Source organism: Neovison vison, chromosome 3, assembly GCF_020171115.1.
Source record: "Neovison vison isolate M4711 chromosome 3, ASM_NN_V1, whole genome shotgun sequence".
Lineage (NCBI taxonomy): Eukaryota > Metazoa > Chordata > Mammalia > Carnivora > Mustelidae > Neogale > Neogale vison.
This window is the reverse complement of record NC_058093.1, coordinates 161,033,854-161,050,671: the sequence shown is the minus strand read 5'-3', so window position 1 is coordinate 161,050,671 and position 16,818 is coordinate 161,033,854. Positions and strand designations below refer to the sequence as shown.

At 38.9% G+C, this 16,818-nt stretch overlaps 1 protein-coding gene across 25 annotated transcripts in view; it reads left to right on the top strand.

The window, feature by feature from the left end:
* DTNA (dystrobrevin alpha) overlaps positions 1 to 16,818 on the top strand; it is a 355,640-nt gene that overhangs the window by 292,094 nt on the left and 46,728 nt on the right. For 15 of the 25 annotated variants that reach the window (XM_044243173.1, XM_044243174.1, XM_044243176.1 and 12 more), the window contains 4 exons: positions 1,363 to 1,446; positions 3,163 to 3,252; positions 10,794 to 10,871; positions 11,436 to 11,528. In XM_044243173.1, the coding sequence (XP_044099108.1) occupies positions 1,363 to 1,446; positions 3,163 to 3,252; positions 10,794 to 10,871; positions 11,436 to 11,528 (345 nt within the window). The remainder of the gene's footprint in view (positions 1 to 1,362; positions 1,447 to 3,162; positions 3,253 to 10,793; positions 10,872 to 11,435; positions 11,529 to 16,818) is intronic. The other 10 variants (XM_044243191.1, XM_044243190.1, XM_044243189.1 and 7 more) reach the window with 3 other exon arrangements.

Here is a 16,818-nt window from a genome sequence, read left to right as displayed (position 1 = left end):
TCACATCCTGCCTACAAGGTGAAAGTGTTGTGCTCAAGGGAGAATTAGTTTTAAACTAGCCTCACATGTCAAAGACACATCTTACGTAAGTAATGCAAAACACTCAGATAGTTTTCAGAATGTCAGCTGATATGTTTAGACTAGATGAAATAGTGAGGCTGCTGTTTCCACCTCCCCCAGGAAATAATGTCTGTAAAAATCTTCGAACACTGTTTAGCACCAAGTACTGGGAACCAAAAGTTTCAATGAATTTTTGCATATTGTGCTGACCTTTTAAAGCCTGTATAGCTTCGTTTCCAGTCGCATAAACAAGTCTACCTTTTTCTCAGGATCTCTGCATTGTGGAATCCAAAACCAACTTTGTTTCCCTAAGGTAGAAACTAAACCGTTAAAACTTTATCTCTTGATCAAGCCAACACAGATTCTGTAGGCTACCATGATTAATGTCTGGTGTCCACACATTCTGCTTCATCAAACTCCAGTACAGAAGTATAGTGAGAACAAAATTTCCTCTGACTCGGAATGATGCCCTGCCTCATTACCCATATTCTGAACTCTCAATCCCATCTCATGGAACATATTCCAGTGAACCTAATAGAAGACTAAAAACCACTTGGAGATGAGATAGGTGTCATAGCTCTATCATTTTGCCTCAATAAAGACATTAGTGACAGGGACAGGATGACAGGCTAAAATGAAAAATACAACTGGAAATGACAGATCCCATGCAGCTGGGGTTTAAGGCCATTCACAGTTCTGAGAAATACTGAATGCTATTTTCTTTCTCTCGTCATATGAAAGGAAGTTTAGAGGATGCCTTGCATACGTGCCCTATTGTGTAGAACATCCAGATAACAATCCTGGTGTGCTTGACTTCATCTTCACATAGAACAAGAACAATTCAGGCTCAATATGATTTTGCAACTGGCTCCTTCCAGACCAGGTGTCTTGAGAAAGAGCCATTGTTATGTGGAGCACAGGAGAAGTTTCTGGAACTTCTGCTTTCTGAGAGGATATAGATTGTGCTTATCATCAATTTTTTAGAGGTTCTCGTTTGAGAAGACAGTGAACCTGAGGCCACCTCAGAGTCCTTGCTCCATTCAAGTATATGACTCAAGGAAACATGAAGGCTCAAATCTCATGGATAAACATGCCTGTGGTGTCCAGAGATTTTCTCCTAATGTTTATTGGACATTCCACATTTTTAAGGAAATGTAATTTCCCAAAACAGTTAAAGAATTTCATTGCAAGATATAAAATTTTGTGTTGATTCCAGCCACTTTCCTGGAAAGGTGGTGGATAGTTTTTAACTTATGACTTCTATTTGTTTTAACTTTCCCCCCACATTGTCCTTCGTTTTAGGCCGCCCAGACCTGTAACCAGCATGAATGATAGCCTCTTCTCCCACTCGGTCCCCTCCTCAGGAAGTCCTTTTATTACCAGGAGGTAAGTTCCAATCTTATTATGAAATAAGCCCTCTCCTTGATTCTGTGTTAAGAAAAATATTCCAGTGCAAGCCAGGTGTGGAAGATTATTGTTAGGAACTGGTTTGTAAGTATCTGTCACAGGTTTTCACTTTCATTCTTTTGGATGCTTTTGACGATGGCTGGGATGGCTTTTGGGATGAATATCATTTCTGGAAACTTGAATTTACAATCTCCCCACAGTAAGAATATGAGGTGTGTTTAAGTTTTATGATCGATACCATCATAACGATTCTATGTCGTTGAGAAAGTCACCTTCATAGCACTTGGAATGGCCCCTTTAAGAGAGAATTGGAATTTCAAGATGCAATGCGAAATTATTAGGTACATTCTGGAACAGCTTATAAATCTCATCTTATAATTTGGTGAGCTCTGGAGTTCCTGAGGCTAGAGGCTGACGACCAAACTTGGAAGTATAGTTTTTGTTTAAGTAATTTCAGGGATGGTAAGAAGAACTTCTTAAAAAGGAGAAGGTGTCTCCTATTTTTATACAAAAATCCACCGCCACATGAGCAAAGAACAGGTGAAGCAAATACTTCTCTTAGTGCTAGCTTGATAAATATGCAGGGTCAAGAGGCTCTCCAAATTGTTTGCTCAAATCTCGTGAATAAAGTACCAGCGACTTATTTTATAAATACATGGAGAAGGCTCACAGGAAAGCGGAAACAAAGGTAAGGACATTTGGAGTGAGTAATGAACATAAGATTTCAAGTGCCTTTCAGCAGAAAACAAAACAAAATGAAACAAAACAAAAACCAACTTCTTGTTTCATAAAAGGAACATAATCGGTCTGCTCCCCCCAGAGAGGTTTCTGAAATACCATTTCCCTCTAGTAGCCTGGTACGTTCAAGTAAGGATTTGCACACAATGAGACTCAGAAAGCTGCTGATTTTTTTCCCCATAAGTTCCTGTATTTGCCCATCAGCAAGAACATGAGATGAAGATGCTCCCCGTAATTGTAATTAGCATAATAAATAAGATGCGGTGGTTCGTGGTGTTGCCTTCCAGTAGATTATGCAAATCTGTAACAAGTGGAAATGCGGAGGCAAAACTGAACTGCAGAACCTCCAGGTGAAATGACAGGGTCTTGGCCCTCAGTATGTTCTTTTTCGCACTCCTTCGCAGAACCACCAGCGAGTTCAACCATCTTTCCTACCGTAAAGTCTAGAAGGGACGTGGGCCCATTATCTCTCACTAGGGAAGATCTGGCATGACGTTGAGAAAGATGTGCTTTTATTAGGAGAGCCTGCATTCTGCAAATGTCAAAGCAGAGCTAGACCCCATCCTTACTGAAGGTCATTTTATATCATTTCAGCTCGGACGGTGCTTATGGTGGATGCGTCTAGATGGATAACATGGCTTCCTCTCTTCTAAAATATTGCTATTATACTTTGAGCTGTTCTGGTTCCTCCAGGGTGCGTGGTACCCATTAACCCAAACTAGGATCATTTCCCTTTTTTCCCATTTTCAGTCCTTCTGGAATGTTCCCTGTGAACCACAGATATGTTGTTTCAAGTTTGCGGGCCTTGCTATCTCTCACCATGGAGGTTAGCCTCTGATTTCTGTTTCAAGGGTGCTGTTCAATAAAGCTATGTACACTGAACATCTTTCCTCTCTGAGTGGGCCTTGCTCTGTCCATGGAGGGTTTTAACGAGGTCTCATTGTTTGCACCCCTCAGGTTACCTGAGGGGCTAAGTGCATCCAGCCCTGGGGCTGAGGAGCATTCGCTCATAAAGCTGTACATCAGTCAGATTGACCACAGTCCACGGTCAGTATCGCTGCTCTGAAACACTAACTGTAGCTCGTAGTGCCATAGCTAGACTGCTGACCATCCCACTCTGTCACTAAAATCCTCTTCTAGTGTGTCTCCGTAGAGATAGCGACATCTTCTGGGGCTTCATGAGATCCCATTGAGAAGTTCAACCAGAGCTGGCCTTCTTGGCTCTTCCCCTCTCTGTTCTGCTTCTATTAGTGACTTCACAGCCTCGTAGCAGTATCTATGAGATCCATACATATGAAAAGTACCAAGCTGGGTCTTCTTCTTTGGAGGAGTCTCTGCTTTTGTAGAGTCTGCAAGACCCCAGAAGGTGATTTCGTAGATTCTTGAATCAAAGAGCTTCTCGGAGTGATTGATCTGTAGCACTAATAGGGTAAGACCGGGACAAGGTCCCGTGGCTGGACCACATTATTGTGGTAAATTACAGACTTGAGAATTTACACCTTACTGTCTCACTGGGCCTGGGCCACTTTCCCCCTAGGTAAGGCAGTCTGATTCCTATCACAAGAACAATTTCAAAACCAATTCATGCTCTCAGTGCTTAATTTCTGTCACTTGATAATGCTGGTGGTGACCCCCTATTTATTTTTTAACCGTGTCCATACACAAAGGTTGATGGAAACCTATTGTGCCAAAAGCAGGCATAAATTAAAGGTCCTGTTCTTCCTACATTTGGAACTGAACCAAAGAAATATGACCTAGAGCTCTGCCCTCCACTCCTGCCCAAACCCAATGGCCCTTTTTAAAAAATCTGATCAAATCGGGGCTCCTGGGTGGCTTAGTCAGTTAAGAGTCTGCCTTCAGCTCAGGTCATGATCCCAGGGTCCTAAGATCGAGCCCCCCTTGGGCTCTCTGCTCAGCAGAGAGTCTGCTTCTCCCTCTCTCCCCTTCCCCAGCTCATTCTCTCTCAAATAAATAAATAAAATCTTTTTTGAAAATTAAAAATAAAAATCACGTGAAGCCTAAAACCAACAAGCCAAGATCAGTGTTAAGGCAGCATTGAGAAAGTAGGGAGGTTTGGCATACAGATATTTTATTTAGCTTGAGTTTTTGGGTCTTTCGTGTTGTGAGAGATCTTGGAAAGATAAAGCAAAATGAGGATGAATTGAAATCACTGCTCCAGAATCCTCAATACAGACACCGGGCATGACTCACCTAGAGTCCTTTACAAGCATATCACTTTGATCTTCAGAAGGCACTGGGGTATATCTTTGAAGTCCTTTGACATCCTAGCAATCTACCTCACACAGATTCACAAGTGTATAACTCTGGTTACCACCACCATCTGTCGCAGCCCTGATCTTATTTCCATTTCTAGCTATGTGCTTGATTCACCTTTCCCTTACTTGAAAGAAAAGAGGGAATTCTCAAAGGCACCTGCCCTTAAACTTCGGAAGTCTTCGTGCGTGTGGGTGTGCGGGCCTGTGTGTGCTGTTAGGTACAGTGTAGGTCAAAGGACATAATTCGTGGACTAATTCACTTCACTCACTTTTGTGATCATGACTATATCTCTAAACCACATTATTATAAATGCATAAATCTATAGGGAGAAAATGCTGGAGCAATGGAACTCTCTCATTACCACTGGGAAAAGAGCTCCAGGGGCCATGTGTGGTGTGGCAGCAACATTATGTACACCTATGAAAGATTGGCTGTCATCATTGCAAAGAGTACTGCAAGGACCCTTCACCACCCTCAGTGAGGTACCCCTGCCCGTTGGCTATCTTTGCTGGCATCATGCCCCCTTCATAAAATCTTAATTATCTTGATACAATCCTTGCCTCATTTATGTGAGAAAATGAAGCAGTCTTATCCCATGTAAAGTAAGGTTCTTTAATTATGGCCATCGTCTTCACTACCACATTAAGGACATTGCAGAAGTTTGAATGACTACCTTCTTTTACCCCCAAATTTAGAACCATCTCTTGTAGGTTCACAGATACTTTCACAAATGGAACCTCTAGAGTAGTAACTATTCACAAAAGGAATCACTTTGGCTATTATATATAACATCTAGCCAGATCTTATCACTCTCCCAAATGTCAGAAAATTGCATATGATTCATGGAGTATGTCGAACACTGTCTAATGGGTTATTTTCTGGTTTGTCACAGTGCCGTTTGGTTAATAGCTAATACTGTATATGACTCAATAGCACACATTGGGAAGGCACACTACTCATCCCAAATAATCTCCAAATCCTGATTCTTCCCCCTGGAGCAGCATTTATGAGATTTTTATTGGTTGACTGGTTGATTGGTTGGTTGGTTGATTGGTTTGGATTGTTAACCACAAAAAAGCTAATTCATTGTAATCTTTTTCAGTTTTTTCAAACACTTTGCTTACCCAAAGATTCTTTACCTAAGAACCCAGATTTTTAATGAGACTTAAAACATCCAAACTAAATTTTAAGCATTGGTGCTTTGGTAATCAAAAGTAAATAGAAATAAAATTGAGGCACCAAATTCAACCTTGGCTTCTGAAAACCAACATTTTCTCCATGGTTAATTTTTTTCTGAGATTAAAAACCATCCTCTCTTGTCAGGAAAAGAGATAAATTTATAAATAAACATCATAAAATAGATAAACATATAAATCAACCACCCTGAAGATTTCTTCACTGTTTTCACCCTTTCTGGTTACGTTGTCTGAAATTTCATGAAATTTGAAATAAGTACTCTTTACAATTAATTCTTTATTCCATGTAGCCCCAGAGTTCCACTAATAAGCTAGTTTTGTTCAAACCTGAGTTAAACTGGTCTTCACTCTCCATTCTGTTTCTTCTACTGAAATATTAGGACATAATTAAAACCCCAGTCACCTCTCTTCTTCACTCAGTAACCTTTATTCTATTCCTAGAGTTACTTTAGTTCTTCTCTGTGCATGCCCTATAACGAGCAAAGTTTTCTAGACGCTCTCTTGGCAAAAATGTAAGTGACGTGGCTTGATGATATCTGGGGAACAACATAGTAAATGTAGTGAATCAAATGTGACCTAAGAATTCTTATTATTTCCTCCACGGTACCTGCTTAAAAGATGGTTCAGCTTTCATGCCAGCCTGAATTGATGACAACTAATTTTCCCACTGAAACACTGAGCTGTTTCTTATGCCTGTTTGCTGATTTGCATGTGGCAGATAGTCTATGTTTCAGATCTCAGATATTGAAAACTAGAAATAGAAAGGAAAACAGAATTTGTTCATAAATTATTTCAACTTGTGAACATTTTTTATTGCTTTTAAATTAGTTAAATTAGTTTAGTGACCTTGTTACTAGCCTGCGTTAGTTATAGTGAGAAGCAATTTAATAAAAAACAGCTTTATTAAGATATAATTGATATATAATTCAGTGAGTTTATTTAAAATAAGTGTGCAGCTCAAAAATTTTTGACATATATAAATAATATATTGTACATACATATATAGACATATGTGAATGAACATATAATATGTTCATGTGTATTATGAACATATTTTCTTAAGTGTGAATGCATACACACATGTATGGCTATACACACACATATGTGTGTTTTGTGTTTACATACATACATGAGAAGCAAAATTTTATTCACAATTAACAGTTAGTTACTTAAGAAGGAAGCCAAACTTACAAGTCATCCGTTTCCAGTTCAAACACCACACGTTTGTTGATTATTTAAGATTAGTAAAAATGAAAATGTGCTTTTAATTTTCCATTATTCAAACAACATTTTCTGTTTAGCCTCAGTGATAATAATTATTTTACATTGCATAATTTGTTTATATAATACTGTTGCTCTGTGAGACTCCATCCAGAACTTTTATTTAAATCCTTTATTTTCATGTCTAATAAAAGAAAAAAAAATTTGACCAGCGCTAATATAGTAACACAGCCAAGCAAGAATGGCTTTTAAAACTGTATTTCAGGTTTCAGCAAAAACCAGAGAACATTTGTGATTTTGCTACCTTAGAACACCCTAAAAATCTTTACGCTTAAGCCAAAAATATGACATTAGTTTTCACCTTTCAAAACCAACGATGAATTTTAAAATCAATAAATATGAGATATTTTGAAATTGCTCTACCATCCCAGAACCCATTGTATCATTGCATGTCTGTGTATGAAAAAAATCTGGGAAAAGGACGTTTATCTTTATATAAAGTTGCTCTTTTCCAGAGGTTTGGTGAGAACATAGAGAAATTTTTAGGAAAAATAAAATCTAAAGGAATATTTCCCATGTCTTTTCTTTCAGCCAAACACATAAGACTTCAAAATTTACCTTGTCTTCCCCTCCAGGGTATGACGGTCCCCATGCCTATTCATGTTAGTATGTGTGCAGAGGAATGAACTAATACAATGACTAGGACTGGTGGCAGAGGGGGGGAGCAAGTAGAACAGATGTGTACATATAATTTTAGAGATGGTGACCCTGCTTTTTCTTGGGACTCAGATTAGAAAAAATTGATCATAGGTGGTCTAGAGGAACCCCAAATAGTTCCCAGCTTCAGAGGGTAGAAGAAAGAATGCATTTGGATTTTAAAACAGAGCATGTGGAAGAAGGGGAGGATCCTACAGCTGGAGATATGTGTCAACCGTTGTTGCATTCTGGCACACAGACATTCCTGAAGCATCGCTTCTTGGGAAGAATGTAGGTGCCCATATGCCTGATCCCAAAGCCTGCAACTAATTGGAAATACCACCTAACTTCTCCACACAAATGACCAAGCTACCAAGTGAAAATTTGAACATCTATTGTATTCTATAAAGTATTGTGAGTGTATGTTGCTTTGAAGAAATGATAATGAACTACATACATATTGTGACTATCTTCACAAGAACTCAGGAGAAAAGGCTTTCACTTTGCTTTCAGTCTTTGAACTTCTTGGAAGCTGCAGAAGAAAATCTAGTCAAGATACTTCACATGAAAATTCTTTATAGACCCAAGTTTTAATTGAAAACTACCTCCCATGTCAACTCTGCAAGTTCTTGATCTATTTCATTTTGATCCACTCTTGTCTTCATCATGAACTTGGCTTCCTCTACACATGGTCATATTTTTGGCTTCCCAGAAGTAAATGATGAGGAGAAGAATTTGAGACTATTTCTAGGAAGTCCAGAAACTATGTGGACAGTGAGTACTAAAAGTCAGAAATGCTCTTGGCACTAGATACTAAGAGCTGTAACTAAATGAAGTAAATAGTATGGTTCTACAAATTCATAAATGAGAGTGTAAATTCCATACTTTCCAAGAACTGATTTTCCCAAAAATTCATGTGGGAGGCAGACGGAACATAAAAGATCTTAAATGATTTCTTCAGACCAACATTGGCAAGGGCTAATGCAAATGATAACAAAATTAAAAAAGATGTGTACAGAAAGAATGTCTGCTCCTCTTCCCTCTGAAGGAGGAAGGGATTTGGGAAGAAGGAGGAAGAAAAAAGAAGAAAAGAGGGAAGACAGGCAAATAGAGTAGGAAAAGGAAAGAGGAGCCCAAAGAATTGGGAGATAAAGAATAAGGCCACCAAAGGAGAATCTGGGCCTCTGCTCCCTTCCTGAAGCCAGAAGGTCTCCTCCAGTGACCCAGAAGCAAACTTAAGTGACACATCACCTTCCACCTATAAGGCTTCTCTGGCATAACTGGTCATGAACACATCTCCCGGTTGAGGCTCTTGTGTTTCTTTTCTCTGCTAGTCCTTTCTTTCTTCCTGTACATTCAGCACCAGGGGCTGTACCTGCACAACCACTAGGCTTTGGATTTAAGGAATCAAATACCATCACAGTCTCTGGGTTTCAAAGGGTAAAACAAGGCAGGGAAATAGTTAAGTTTGGAGGGAAGAGTTTTTGAAATCTCACACCACTTTTTAAGTGGTTTTGCAGGGATCTGAAATGAATTATATAGTAGGTACATCTATCTTGAGTTAAAAAGAGAGAAGTTGGGAAGGGTGGTAATTGGGCAGCAGAGACTATCGTTACTGGATAATGAATACAGAAGGATGTGCTTCAGAAGGCAAGGTTTGGAATGCTGCTTTGGTGGGATGATAGGAAAATACCAACCATGATGGCTTAAGGTGGCTATTTCATCCTAATGGGCAACTTCATCATCTTCAAAGGTGAAGATCAGTAGGCTGGAAAAAAACCATTATGTTCACCAAGAGCTTGAATTCTCCTTGAACACTAATCATTTCATTTTTAAAGTCAGTTTCATTTAGATGCAGTTGTACTCTTTGAGTAATAGGTGCGTTCCTGCAAAGCTAAGTGAGGTCATACAGTCAACAAACATGAGTGCTACTCTCTACTAGACATTCTCTTTATAAATCAATTTTGATTTTAAGTTTGCCAGAGATCTCACTACTTCCATAACCTCTTAGTATATACAATTATAAAACAAGAATTCTAGTTATGATGTGCATAATTCTAATGTGATACTGGTTTTCACGTTTGTATTTTCTTTGTACTTCATGGTCTAAGCGAGTGATACTTCCTAGTAAATCCTTAAAACTTGTTGAAGTTTTTAAGATTTTAACTACTTTATAAGCCATCTTAATACATACATAACATTTAGAACCTGTTGAAATGTTGGGAAAGTTTGTGGTAACACTTTGTTATTTCAACCCCAGAAATTAAAGATTTGGTCATCAAAGTCAGACAGTTAATTTTTGTATTCTCCATGTGAAGGGTGGGAGGGTAGTTTTCAGTACACCAGCTTTAGGGAAAATTATCAACCTACAAAGGAGCAGGCCTCCCTTTAATCACATTACAAGTCCAATTGTATCACTAAGGATCAATACCATTCTTCCTAAAGAAGCGTGCTCAGTAGATCCTGGATGACTTTCGGTTGGCCGTAATTTATTAATTATTATTTCTATTTCTTTTGGTCACTTAATAAAACCACACTTTAAACTTTTAAAACTATCATTTAAATTACTAAATGAGTGTTCCTCATAATGAACCTAAAATGATAAGAATTTGCTGTATTGATAGGACTCTGTTCACCAGTCATAGACCCAGGGAATATGAATATATATTTATATTTCTCTGAAAGTTTTCTTTGCAGCTTCTCATCAGGGGTCAGGTGACTTGTGCCTGGAGTAGTAAAGCACTTCAAATAGGACCGCAGTCTGTAGGTAATTTTCAAATCTCTCTTCAACTCAGAAAGTTGGAAAATATAGGGAAGACTGGAGAAGTATATTCTTTGAATGGGATCTAAAAGCTGGCAGCACTTAGTGAACTATTGGGCTGATGACATGATAGTCCATAATGAATGTTGAATGAATTTTCATTACATTCAGGTATATGCAGTCTGTTGCTTAAGCAAATAACGAGGTCAAATCAGGGATCATGGACGCTTGTGTAATTTCAGTTATGGTTCTCAGGCCAGATTTCTGCTCCTAGTTCAACTCTGTGGAAATCTGAAAACATCTGGAACCTTTCAGGGTAACAAGACAGCCATCCAAATGGAGCTTGGATCTAGACTCGGGAGTTTCTGTAGCCAGTTCTGTTCTTGAATGCATTGCTGTGTTTATGCTCTTCTTGGCTTTCCCATCTTATTAACTAGCTCTCCTCCCAAGGACAGTGAAGTAGAGCAGAACAAACTGCTGGCTAGGGCTGCTCCGGCTTTTCTGAAGGGCAAAGGGTAAGTTAAAGCCAGAGTGTACTGTAAGCCTGAATTAACTAAACTAAAAATGGAGATTTCTTGTGTCAAAAATGCTTTGCGTTTGAAAGACTACATTTGATTTAGTAAAAGGAGCTCTGTTATAACCCCACTAACAGTACCATGTAGTTCGTTGGTGTAGACACATCTGTGTTACTCACTTTCTCTGACTTCTTTTTTTTTTTTTTAACGACTAAACTTTAGATTTGATTTTCCCAAGGATATTTACTCTCTGCTTGCAACCCAATCGATGTGTTTACTGTACAGATGAATTTCTTGGCTTTAGTGGCTTGAAGAATGCAAATCTGTTTTCTTAAAAGCTACTTTACCTAAATGGAATTTTTTTTTTTTTTTAATTAGTGAAATGGAATTGTGTATTTCGTTGCTTGGATTTTGCTTGGATTTTTTCATGGAACATAACTTAACTTTTCCTCTACCTGCTTGGTTTTCTAAATGCCTTTTCTATCACAACTCACTCCTACCTACTCTGCTTACTTCTGTTCGCCTCTCCTACCAACACCCTTTCTTCCTCCTGCCCTGTTTCAGGATACAGTACAGCCTGAATGTGGCAGACAGGCTAGCTGATGAACATGTTCTCATCGGGTTGTATGTCGACAGGCTCCGGAACAACCCATCATGGTTAGTGCAGGTTGGGCTGCTTCACTGTCATTAGGGAGGGTAACAATCTGATCCCTCGTCAAGAAGTCTCAGCAAAGCGGCAAATGGGTGCCACAGGTGTCACTAAGTCATTGTTGAACTGATCCAGTTAAGACGTCTTTCATGATGTTAGTTTGGATACTTCCCATTCATGTACCATGGAATTCATCAGAGCTAAAGGGAAAACTGGTGTAAGGGGAGGCCATGCTCTATATTAGCCTTCAGTGGACGCAGAGCTCTGGGTTCCACCAGTCAGTTCTGTGTCACACGTGCCATGTCAAATTACCACAACACTGATGCAAGAATTTGTCTTATTCCAAGGTCGTGGATGTCTCTGCTGATTGGGAGGACAATGCTCTGTTCATTTAAGATAGAAGTGAAAAGAGGGAAAGTGATGGGATGAGCTCATACTATGGAAATCATTTCCTTAATGATAACAGTGGGAAAAATTGTCTTTCAGTTCTTCTCCGACTTACCAGTATTTCTGGAGAACCATCCTCATAAAGCCTGCTTTCAAGTGGGAGAATATGCAGAGCTTACGTCCAAATGTGTATCAAATGTGTAAATTCTGATAGCCTTGCATATTTGGATAAAGACATTTGTACAGTTTTTCTCTATTTTAATTGCAACCTAGGAGATTCCTCCCAATGGTTGAAGTTACTTGGTTTTGATAGTAAACGTACACTTGCAAATTGAATGAAAATAAGTGGACAGACTATGTATTTATCATATGTTTCAGTCTAGTTTAGACTCCTGTGTTTAAAAATGTGTTTAGCAAACCAGTTCCTTGGAAATATTTGAATTTTGCTTAATAACTCTAACTTTCTCTGAACTAAGGGCTAATGTTTTGTTTTGTTGTTTTGTTTTGTTTTGTCTGCCATTATAAATATTAAGTGAGGGGCCCCTGGGTGGCTCAGTGGGTTAAGCCGCTGCCTTCGGCTCAGGTCATGATCTCAGAGTCCTGGGATCGAGTCCCACATCGGGCTCTCTGCTCGGCAGGGAGCCTGCTTCCCTCTCTCTCTCTCTGCCTGCCTCTCTGCCTACTTGTGATTTCTCTCTGTCAAATAAATAAATAAAATCTTAAAAAATAATAATAAATAAATAAATAAATAAATATTAAGTGAACCTATGGGTTAAATTGCCTTTAAAATAGCCTCCTCCTTCCCTCTACTATTTCACAAAAAGCATCCCTGAAACATGTGATGGCCACTACCCAGTCCTCATCTCCTTCATCACTTGGTATTGTTAGCCACCTCTTTGTTTCTAGAACTCTCCTCCCTGGACTGTTTCCTGCTCCTGATGAATAGAACTATTCTTAAAAAATTAGTACCAGAGATGATTTTAGGTGATACATCGATGAACATCTTTTAGTAGTTACATATTTATCTTAATTTGTATTTTTAAAAAATATAACTAGCACACTAGTTTCATTGTGTACTTTATGCTACACCTCACGAAGATAAAAATAAAAAGCTCTCTTCAGCTGACTCCACCTCTTTGTTCAAAGTTGCCAGATTTGTAGATCCAAAAGTTCCACTTCTTTGTTACCTCTCAGCCTCTCAAAACTGTAAGAGAGAAGATTGATTGCTTTTAATCTTATTCCCAATGAGTTTGGATCCCCAATATTATATGGCAGCTGAAACAACAGAACTAAATACTAAATTATACCCCCCCCACAAAAAAATGTATTGACATTCCTCAAAGAAGAGTATTATTATTACAGATTCAATCATGTCTGAAGGCAAAGCCATGGTCTTATACTGGGTCCTCTCCCCACTAATTCTGAGCACACTCCAGTTACTTCTCCCACTCTTCTTTGACCTTTTCTTAATTAAATTTGTAACAAAGAAGTCTCCAAAGAGAAAAGCTCCCAGTTCATTGCTACCAGTCGTTTTCCCTACTCAAGTGATTGATCATATTGGCTTGATGGTCACTTAAGACAGTAAAACTGTCTCCACAGAGACTCCTCACATCTACTTGTTAAGAGGTGCTGCCCTCCAAATTTCTGTATGCTTTTTTCTGTCCTTAGAAATTTTGAACTTCTCTTCTGAATTTCTCATTTTTCTTCTCTTTCCTCTGTATTGAATTAGATCCTAACAATTCCCCACACCGGCCATGATTATGGAAGTGAGGTAGTGATCTCTCACCTTCTCTGTCATCTTAATAGCTTATAATGCTTCACTGTCCTTCAACTCTGGTGAGATATGAAAGGGTAATAGTCATAAAAACTACCATTTTTCAAAGCACATGCCTCCTGCGAAGCACTGTGTAAAAACTTTATTTACATAACTTCCCCTAGTCCTTAGAGTAAGCCCATAGAGTAAATGCATTCTTCCCTATTTTATAGATAAATAAAAGTATCAATTTACAGAGTTTACATGACTCTCCCATAGTCACATAGCTATGAAACAGATCACAGACCTCAGCCATTATCTGCTGGATCCCAAGCTCCTAATCATGCTACATTGCCTATTATAAAACCTACATAAACACATGTTCCCCCCCAGAAAGATTTTCTAGAATCTCTGTAGACACTACTCCCCACTGCATCTAGCCCACTGCATACCTGTTTCCTGAAATTGCAAATCCTACTACATTTATTTGATAGACAGAGATCACAAGTAGGCAGAGAGGTAGGCAGAGAGAGGAAGGGAAGCAGGGTCCCCGCTGAGCAGAGAGCCCAATATGGGGCTCAATCCCAGGACCCTGGGATCATGACCTGAGCTGAAGGCAGAGGCTTTAACCCACTGAGCCACCCAGGTGCCACGCAAATTCTACTACATTATTTTTATTTCATTTTAACAGATATTTGAGTGCATACTACTAATAGGAATGGTAGTTGTTAAAGTTATCATTTCTGTATTTAGTCTACGCATTGTGGTTTTCCATTTTAATTACAATCTTCAAAATAGCAAGAATTTTGTCTTCAGTCTCCTGTATTTTATCATGGCAGCCAGAATATGAATAATAAATGTTACATTTATGAAGCTCTTCAAAAACTACAGAGCCCTTTCTTACACATTATTTGCTCACCAAAGCTCTATAAGTTTGGATATTATTAATTCTATTTCACTGATAAGAAAATGTTAGACACGTTAAAAGCTTATACAAGGTCACATGCTATCAAGTGCTTGCACACAGGTCTTCTGTCACCAGGTCCCATCTGTTTTCCACCCCATTCCTCAGGCTCCCTGTCTCTATACCCTCCATGAGATGGTCTACAAACAAGAACCTAATAGCTGTTCTTAATTAAAATATTTGTTTTGTAATTATTCATATATGCTCCTGATTAAGTCTGTGTGGGAGCCTTTTCCCCATATTAACTATTTAATACAATGGGAAACTGACTCATTTGTAAATAGTCTACTGATAAATTAGAGAAACACTTCTGTGTCCTTGCTGGTTCTGATGTCAAGTAAGTGACATCAATTCACTGTAGCTCAAGGGAGAATTCCTGCTGTCTTCCTAATTCAGTGAAGTTTTAAAAGCCTTAATGGTTTTTAACCATCTTCTCCAATGGGGGAGAAGGGTTATTAAAATGTAATATGGTGAGGGCTTTTTCTTCCTGTCCCTAAAGCTCATCAAGTACTGGCCTTATTAGAGGTTTATAGGGACTGATTGGGGCAGGCAAACTAAAAAGATGGGAAACCAGCCTGGAACTTCTAACTGTACCCATAATTATATCCTTGATACTTGCCATATTCATAAGCTTCTGGCATATTGCTCTTAGCTCTGAAAAGACCCCCTGTATAAGGGAGAGAAGGAGTGCAGTTGAAGGCTCCTGTCCATTCTTTGATGTCATGACCAATTCCTGTCACTTAGTTATTAGACCCCTGATTGCATAGAAATAGGTCAAAATTTGTTTTTCTTGTGTTTTCCTCAAGTATAGGAAATTACATATTTGACCCATTTCTAGGTTTCATAATGAGGTCTAAATTTTTATTGGCTTGCCTCCTTAAAACCCTTTAATAGATTCCCGCTTCACTTGGTTTAAAACCCAGACTTCATCAGGCCTACAAGCCTGTGTCCAAACCAGCCCTTGCTCTGTCCTATCTCAGTCCCAGTCCCATGGGTTTCTTTCACTTAATCCCAATACTTAGCAGCATCCACTTTAATCAGTCCTAAACACAGTTCCTAAAACTGCCTCAGGACCATGATGCTAGGTTCTTCCCTGTGCCAAGAACATTCTTCCCACTTTACCCTTGCTCTGTCCAGCCACACATGTGTGCACTGATTCTCTTTACATGTATGTAAAGGCTACTTCTCTGGCTTCCAAACTCAGATTAAAGGCATCTCCTCCAGGAGGCCTCCCATACTAATCTCTATCATGGTGTAATGTTTATTTCATTCTTACTGTGACTGTAACCATTGGTTGGTCAGCTGGTTGGTTGAATGGTTTACCAGCTGCCTTCTCTGTAGAGCAGGGAGCTTCTCTAACTTGTTCATTACCATATCTCTGGCACCTAACACAGTGCCTGCAGGTGCACAAAAAATATCTGTTGACGTCATGGGATGTTGATGGTGCTATGGGTATAAAATTCCCTCTTACCTTAAACAGAATTGTTAGGACATCTCAGAAAATCTTTTTTAATTGTAAAATGAATATTTTTGCTACTTAAAAACATCACCTATTATAAGTTAACCCTTAGGTTGAACATTTAGTGAAGGAGTATAAAATAGGTGAAAAAGTAAAGTATTAAGCTTTACATAGAGAACAGTGGTAAACCTGGATAAAGACAAGCATCAGCAATTCACTGACATGACGAAAGCAGCTAATGGGGGGAGGGGGGCAAAAAAAAACATCTAAACTAAAAGTGATATTGGGAAAAAAAATTTTTTTTTAATTTGAATGTTCTCTGATCTCTTTCACTGTGTATTAGTTTGCTAGGGCCACTATAGCAAAATACCACAGACTGCATCTTAGACAACAGAAATTTATTTTCTCTCCATTCTGGAGGCTAGAAGTCCAAGACTAAGGTGCCAACAGTTCTGATATCTCCTGAGGTCTCTCTCCCATCAGCCCACAGATGGCCACCTTCTTGCCTTGTTCTCACATGGCCTTTTCTCTGTGCATAAACATCCTTAGTTCTCTTCTGCTTCTTATAAGGACACCACTCATGTTGGCTTAGTAAAACCTCGTTTTACTTTACTTACCTCTTCAAAAACCCTAACTCCAAATATGGTCACATTCTGAGGTACTAGGGCTTAGGGCTTCAACACATGAATTTTGGGGAAGACACAGTTCAATCCATGACCCACCTCAACATTAAAT